Here is an 8,004-nt window from a genome sequence, read left to right as displayed (position 1 = left end):
AATTATTTCCCATCACTTCACCTCCTCCATAGCATTTGTTATCTGCTTTAAAAAATTTTTTTTGTTTATCTTTATTTATTTGAGAGCAACAGACAGAGAGAGAAAGGCAGAGAGAGAGAGAGAGAGAGATAGAATGGGCACTCAGGGCCTCCAGCCACTGCAAACAAACTCCAGACGCATGTGCCTCCTTGTGCATCTGGCTAATGTGGGTCCTGGGGAATTGAGCCTCGAATCAGGGTCCTTAGGCTTCACAGGCAAGCGCTTAACCACTAAGCCATAGATCCAGCCCTATCTTTTACCTTTTTAAAAGCTTTTGTTTCTTTTCTTTTTTGAGGTAGGGTCTCACTCTCTAGTCCAGGCTAACCTGGAATTCACTGTGTAGTCTCAGGGTGGCCTTGAACTCACGGTGATCCTCCTACCTGAGCCTCCCTCCCGAGTGCTGAGATAAAAGGCGTGCGCCACCAAAACTGGCTCCTTTTCTGTCTTTCTGATAATCATCATTCTAAGTACAATGAGGGAAGAGCTCCTGGTTTGGGTTTCCTGTGGTCATTTTTCAATTGGGCCGCTTCGTATTTCAATTACTGAGTTATAAGTGCCATGGTAGATATTGAACTCAAAGCTGATTGGACCTCTGTTTACCCAGAGCCAAAGTCTTATTTGTGGAGTCCCTGAAGTTTGCCCCCTGGGCATGAAGCTCACTGTCCTGCCCAACAGGTCCACCTCAAAAAAAAAAAAAAAAGAAAAAAAAGAATCTAACTCTTCCTGCCCATCCCCCCCCTCCCCCGACAGAGTACATGTAGGTTGGCACAGCCCCTTCTCATAAACAAGGAAATTGATGTTCTAAATGGGCAAAGGGCTTACTCAAGGTCTCATGACCCCTGAGAATAAAGTCAGGGCCAAGTACAGAGCTATGCACCTCCGCTCTTTCCCCGAACAATTGCATGCCCTGCCCTGGCTGTTTTGTGCTTTACAAGACACACATACCTACTTCCCTCCCATTCTCTCCACAGTCTTCAGAGATGAGTCACGGGAGCCTCGTTTTCCTTACTTTGCAAGGGAAGAACTTGAGGCTAGCCCCGCAGACACACCAGAGGCCGTCAGAGCCTCATGGAACCCAGCAATGGTAGGAACCCACTCCCTGGCCAAAAGCATGTGACTTCAGGCACACCGTCTGAGGATCCAAGAGGGGTGATGTTCACCTTTCTTTTCCCAGTCCCAAGCCGCACCCACTAATGAGGAAGCTGTGGTAACCAGTACTTCACCATAGAGGACCCAAGCTTTACAAACTCCTGGAGCAGCCCCCACCCAGAACCAGCTGAGCCCTCTGGCCTGGCACTCCCAGCCCTGCCCATCAGGCCCAACCCAAGACCTTTGCCCCTTTAAGAAACAGGACCCTAGTTTCCATGGGCCCCTGGCCCTGTTTACCTAAATCTTCTCTCACTTTAGGGCCTGGGCTCTTAGGAAAGAGGGTGCAGTCTGAGAGCTGTGATTTGAGAGATGGGTAACACCCCGGGGCGGGGGAGAACCCTATGCTTGACCCAATGAAGCCTGTATCTCGCGGGAGACTCGCCGTGTGAGGACACTCAACACAACAGCACCTTATTATCAGTCATTTACCCCGTGAGAGGGTCCTGGCAGGGCAGGTTGCGAGAGGAGGAGAAAATGATATATTTTCCTCATTCAAGATGCTAAGTCAACTACCCCTTGGAGTACCCAGCACTGTGTTAGGTCCTGGGGATGCCAGAAAGAATTAAATGATGGCCCAGGTTCAGTTCCCCATTATCCACGGAAAGCCAGATGCACAAAGTGACACATGCATCTGGAGTTTGTTTCTCGTAGTGGCAGGTGGTCCTGGAACACCCATTCTCTTCTCTCTTTTTCTCTCCTCTCCTCTCCTCTCCTCTTCTCTCCCTCTCTCATAAATTAATAGAAAAAGAAGAGAAACCAGGCACAGTAGCATACGCCTAGAATGCCACCACTTACGAAGCAGAGGCAAGAAGATCTTTGAGTCCAAGGCCAGCCTGGGCCCCACATGGGTTCTAGGGATCTAATCTCGTCTTATACAGCAAGAGACTTATCCATTGAGCCATTCCCCCAGCCTATGTCTTTGTGTTTTGTTTTTCTGAAATAGGGTCTCATATAGCCCAGGCTTGCCTTGAACTCAATATGTAACCAAGGATGGCCATGAACTCCTGATTCCCCAGTGCCTCCACTTCCCAACTGTTGGGATGGTGATTGTTTGCCACCATGCCAGCTCTCTTTTCTGTGTTTTGTTGTTGTTGTTTTTGGTTGGTTGGTTTTTGATAGTAGGGTCTCATTCTAACCCATCCTGATGTAGTCCAATGTAGTCTGAGAGTGGCCTCGAACTCATAGTGATCCTCCTACCTCTGCCTCCTTCATGCTGGAATTAAAGGTGTGTGCTACCGCACCTGGCTTTTTTTTTTTTTTTTAGATGGATTAGATCTCATCATGTAACCCAGGTTAGCTAGAACTTGCTATGTGGTTCAAACTGGCCTCTAACTGACAATCCTCCTGCCTCTGCCTCCAGAGTGCTAGGATTACAGGCATGCGCCACAGTGCCTGGCTTGACTTCTTGTTATACTGTTGTTTGATTGATTTTTCTGTTTTGTTTGTTTTTTGATTTTTCGAGATAGAGTCTCTTTCAAACCCAGGCTGACCTGGTATTCACTTTGTAATCCCGGGGTAGTCTCTAACTCATGGCGATCTTCTAACCTCTGCCTCCCGAGTGCTGGGATTAAAGACGTGTGCCAGCCACCACGGCGGGTGGTTTTCTTTCTTTCTTTCTTTCTTTCTTTCTTTCTTTCTTTCTTTCTTTCTTTCTTTCTTTCTTTCTCTTTCTTTTTCTTTGTTTCTTTCTTTGTTTCTTTCTTTCTCTCTCTCTCTCTCTCTTTTGTTGTTGTTTTGTTTTTGACGTGGATCAAATCGCTTTCTCACTTCACTCACTCAACCCCGAAGGAGAGAGAAAACGGGGCTCCCTGCGGGGAGGGGCTCCACTGGCAGATAGCAACTGCTGGGGCTGGACACGGTTTTGAGCAGCGCTGCGCCGAGTCTCGGGGGCCCGGGGGCGCTCATGGTCTCCGGCTTCTGAGTTCAGCGCGCCCGTCTGGACAACCTCAGCCGCCTGCATCACGCCAGGCTGGGGCAAGGCCCGGTGGGTGCCGCCTCGGCCGGAGCCGGAGGGGACCCGGAGCAGGTGCGCATGACCGTCCAACTATTCCAAAAACAGAGCCACAAGTCACGCCCCCACTGGGTCCTCCCAGTCCGAGCGGTCCAGGTAGTTGGCCGCACCCCCACCCTACCTACCCACGACAGGTGGGGGGGGGGAGGGAGGGAGGGGGGGAAGCGCTGGGAAGTGACTAGGGAAGGTAAGTCAACCCCATTTGCAATAGGCTATTTGCATCCCAAATCCCCCCCTCCCTCCCCCCGTCTGCCCCTAGAGAATTCGTCCCTGAGCACTGGGGACAAAGAGTGCGGAGTTGGGGGAAGGGAGAGAGGCACCCTCCCTGGACAACCCTCCCCCGCGCTACCCCGGGGTTTACGCGGGCTCCTGCCGAAGTCCTTCCTCGCAGGGCGTGCCGTGAAGGTGGGGAAGGAGGGCTGGCGGTGGGCCACGTCACTGTCCCCAAGCCCGGTGGTGGGGAGGGGACCCAGTTAGCTCCTCCCCACTCCGCCCCTAGCCGGGGCTCTGGAGCTGGGAGCTGAAGTCTAACCCGCCCCGGCCCCGGGGCCAACCCCAGTGGCCGCACACACCCCCAATCACACACACACGCACGCACACGCACACCCCGCCCCTCCAAAGCCACCGGCAGGTGCAGGGCCCTCGCCGCCCCGCCGCCAGCGCGCACAACACACGAGCCGTTAGCGCGCGCGGTCCGCCCGTCCGTCCGCGCGTCCGTCGGTCCGTCCGTCCGTCCGTGGATCCCAGCAACCTTCAGTGGATCCGTGCGCCACCGCTCTGCACCCAAGGGCCCTCTACGGCCTCGACCTCCTCCTCCTCCTCCTCCTCCTCCTCCTCCCCCCAAGTGTCATCGTCCTCGTCGCCCCTTAAACGCCCGGAAAGCTTCCCGGTGGTGCTGGGGGTTTTCTTGGATTCCGGTAGCCATGTCCATGGGCCTAGAGATCACCGGCACGTCTCTGGCCGTGCTGGGCTGGCTGTGCACCATCGTGTGCTGCGCGCTGCCCATGTGGCGGGTGACGGCGTTCATCGGTAACAGCATCATCACGGCGCAGATCACCTGGGAAGGGCTGTGGATGAACTGCGTGGTGCAGAGCACCGGGCAGATGCAGTGCAAGGTGTACGACTCGCTGCTGGCGCTGCCGCAGGACCTGCAGGCCGCCCGGGCCCTCATCATCGTGGCCATCCTCCTGGCAGCCTTCGGGCTCCTCGTGGCGCTCGTGGGTGCCCAGTGTACCAACTGCGTGCAGGACGACACGGCCAAAGCCAAGATCACCATCGTGGCGGGCGTGCTCTTCCTGCTGGCTGCCTTGCTCACTCTGGTGCCCGTGTCCTGGTCGGCCAACACCATCATCCGAGAATTCTACAACCCCCTGGTCCCCGACTCGCAGAAGAGGGAGATGGGAGCCGGCTTGTACGTGGGCTGGGCGGCCTCGGCCCTGCAGCTGCTAGGGGGCGCCCTGCTCTGCTGCTCGTGCCCGCCGCGCGACAAGTACGCGCCCACCAAGATCCTCTACTCGGCGCCGCGCTCCGCCGGGCCTGGCACCGGCACGGGCACCGCGTACGATCGCAAGGACTACGTGTGAAGGGGACCCCGGCGACGTACCCGAAGACAGTCCAAACACCCCAAACAGACACCACCACCACTTACCAGCCGCTGGAATCAGCAACCAGTGTGAGTCAGAGGACACCCCCCTCCCCTCCTACCCACCCCCTCACACACACACCTGGATGCCACGCAGCCTTTCTTGCTTTAGACGGGCACACAGGCCTGCCTGGGAAGTCCTCCTCTTTCCTCAGCTGCCACCTGATTGCCAGGCCCTCTGTGTCCGCCCCCCCCCCCCATCATGGGACTGACCCACCCCACCTTGGACACAGGACACCTCGCCCTTCTGCTCAAGGACAGGGCTGGAGGGTGGCTGCCACAGCAAGTTGACAGTCCGTCGTCGTCGTCGTCGTCGGGTGGGGACCCTAAAGCCCCCTAGTGGGGGAGGATACAGCAGCCTTGAAATGGGCCATTTGATATTTTTCAATAAAACGCCTTTCGGGTTTTTTGTTTTTTTTAAAAAAAAAAATTTATTTATTTTTTTTTTTTTTTGCAATCTCTGGAGCTTCCTTGTCCTGAGCGCACGCACGCAGGCCTCCACCACCCTGCCTGGTGCTTACTGGGGAGTCCATCCGGGATTCCCAACCCCACTTCAGCTGCAGGTCCAGTGAGGAGAAACTGGGGGTGTAAGTTAAGCTTGATGCTTACGGGGTGTAGGGGGGTCGTTTGTGGGGACTCAGAGACTATGGTCAAGTATCCCCCCACCCACAGACGTGACTAGAGGAGGGGAGGAGAAGGGTGCCAGGGTTCCTCATCCCCAGTTTGTCCTCACTGGTTTGTACTTGGGGCTGGAATCCATAGCGCCTCTCTCGCTCTCGCTCTCGCTCTCTCTCTCCCTTTCTGTGAAAGCACATTCCATACTGTCTGTGACTTTATGTTTGGGAATGCCAACAAAAGGACCTATTGTTTGGATCTAATGGCACACGTACTAATGGATCCCCAGCTGAGGGCTGGAGATGTGCCTCTATGGTAGCCTGCACACGGCCCTAGGTTCCTTTTTTTTTTTTTCCCCCAACTGGGTAAACTCTCACCTGGAGAGAGAGGACCCCACCTTCTTTCTCCTACCCTGAAGGGAGGTATGGAGGGAGAACTCAAAATAATGCATCCCTAGGGAACCTGGGCTTAAACAGTCATGTGAAGAGGAGGGCTTGTGGGAGTATCTCAGGGGACTTGGGTGGGACCTTTGGAGGAAAGTGGAGTTTCTATGCTTGAAACATATGAAGCTGGGCCTGGCATGGTGGCACATACCTTTAGTTTTTTGTTTGTTTGTTTGGTTTGGTTTTTTTTTTTTTTTTTTGGTCATTTTTTATTTATTTATTTGAGAGCGACAGACACAGAGAGAAAGACAGATAGAGGGAGAGAGAGAGAATGGGCGCGCCAGGGCTTCCAGCCTCTGCAAACGAACTCCAGACGCGTGCGCCCCCTTGTGCATCTGGCTAACGTGGGACCTGGGGAACCGAGCCTCGAACCGGGGTCCTTAGGCTTCACAGGCAAGCGCTTAACCGCTAAGCCATCTCTCCAGCCCTGTTTTTGTTTTTTGAGGTAGAGTCTCACTCTAGCTCAGGCTGACCTGGAATTCACTATGGAGTCTCACTCAGAGTGGCCTCGAACTCATGGGATCCTCCTACCTCTGCCTCCCGAGTGCTGGGATTAAAGGCGTGCGCCACCACACCCAGCGGCACATACCTTTAGTCTCAGCACTCAATAGGTAGAGGTAGGAAGATCGCCGTGAGTTCGAGACCACCCTGAGACAACATAGTGAATCCCAGGTCAGCCTGGGCTAGATGGAGACCCTACCTCTAAACCCCTCCCCCCAAAAAAAGAAGAAGAAGAAAATAGTCCCAGTACTCGGGAGGTAGAGGTAGGAAGATCACTGTGAGTTCGAGGCCAATCTGGGACTACAGAGTGATTTTATCTAGCCTGGACTAGAGTGAGACCCTGACTTAAAAAAAAAATGAGATAAGAGCACTTGGGAAGTGGAGGCAGGAGGATCAGAAAGTCAAGGTTATTCTCATAGTGAGTTCAAAGCTAGCCCTGGTTACCTGAGCTCTTGTCATATGTAAATAAACAAGCAAACCAAGATGGTAAAGACCCTCACAGTGGACAATCAGCCATCCTTGGGTGGCCAGGGGCAGAGGGCAGGGGCAGAACCAAGCCCCCAACAGAGGGGTTCTGTTAAGGAAACCAGAGTCCCTGGACTTGGGAGCCATGAGGGTGTCAGAAAGAGGGAGAGAGAAGAAGCTAAAATAAAGCCAGCTTTCTGTCTTAGGTCACTGGGTGGTGGAAGCATTGGCCAAAATAGCAGTTTCTTGAGGTTGGGGGAGGAGATACTCTATGTGTATTCAGCTTGTAGGACCCGAGGCTGTGCAGTTAGGAACTGACTGGGGACGTAGGAAGGCATATGCTAGAAAGACCTAGTGAAGCCGGGAACAATGAAGTCAGTGTAGGAACCAAAAGAGGAAAGGGGGTTCTAGGAAGTAGAGAGTGGCAACTGGTCGGTCAGGATCTGCGCAGGGTCAGGGGAGATGAGGCCTGAGGAGGTGGCATGGTTTGGAGCCAAAGGTGGCCATGGGTGATTTTATCAGGAACTGGAGGGGCAGAGGTGGTGAGAGAGAAAGTGAATGGGAGATAAGGGACCGAGCCGAACACTTATACCACACATGTGAGGAGGATGCTCGTGTGGGGAGGCTGCGGCATGGAGATGGAGAGTTCCAGACTGTTCTCGGCTATGTGGCAAGTTTGAGGCCAGCTTGGCTTATCTCCCACCCTGTGTCAATAAAACAAAAGAAAAGGCAAGGCAGAGTATAATAATGATCACTTGTAATCCCAGCACTTGGGAGGTGGAGGCAAGAGGATCAGGAGCTCAGGGTCATCCTTGGCTACATAGCAAGTCTGAAGCCAATGTGGGCTGCAGAAGATCCTCGTCCCCAGAGAAACAGTGGTAGGGAAAAGAAGAGAGAGCCAGGGAGATGGCTCAGTAGGAAAAATGCTCACTACCTGTGGTGGTTTGATTCAGGTGTTCCCCTGTAAACTTATGTGTTCCAAATGCTAGGTCCCCAGCTGATGGCAATTTGGGAAATGGATCCTCCTGGAGGCAGCGTATTGCTGGGGGCGGGCTTATGGGTGTTGTAGCCAGCTTCCTCTTGTCAGTGTTTGGCACACCCTCCTGCTGCTGTTGTCCACCTGCTGTGGGCCAGGAGGT

General features: G+C 53.8%; 1 protein-coding gene across 1 annotated transcript; it reads left to right on the top strand.

The window, feature by feature from the left end:
• Nucleotides 1-3,609: 3,609 nt before the first annotated feature.
• Cldn3 (claudin 3) lies at nt 3,610-5,259 on the top strand. The gene has a single exon (XM_004666258.2). It carries the CDS (start codon nt 4,123-4,125, stop codon nt 4,780-4,782), a length of 660 nt encoding a protein of 219 aa, XP_004666315.1. The 5' UTR covers nt 3,610-4,122; the 3' UTR covers nt 4,783-5,259.
• Nucleotides 5,260-8,004: the final 2,745 nt, after the last annotated feature.

This window comes from Jaculus jaculus, chromosome 2, assembly GCF_020740685.1.
Source record: "Jaculus jaculus isolate mJacJac1 chromosome 2, mJacJac1.mat.Y.cur, whole genome shotgun sequence".
Classification (NCBI taxonomy): Eukaryota; Metazoa; Chordata; class Mammalia; order Rodentia; family Dipodidae; genus Jaculus; species Jaculus jaculus.
The sequence above is the reverse complement of the archived record's forward strand: the minus strand, read 5'-3'. Positions and strand labels throughout refer to the sequence as shown.

Bases quoted from the DNA above. Each gene is read 5' to 3' on its own strand.
- Cldn3 (XM_004666258.2), top strand. From the start codon at position 4,123: ATGTCCATGGGCCTAGAGATCACCGGCACGTCTCTGGCCGTGCTGGGC.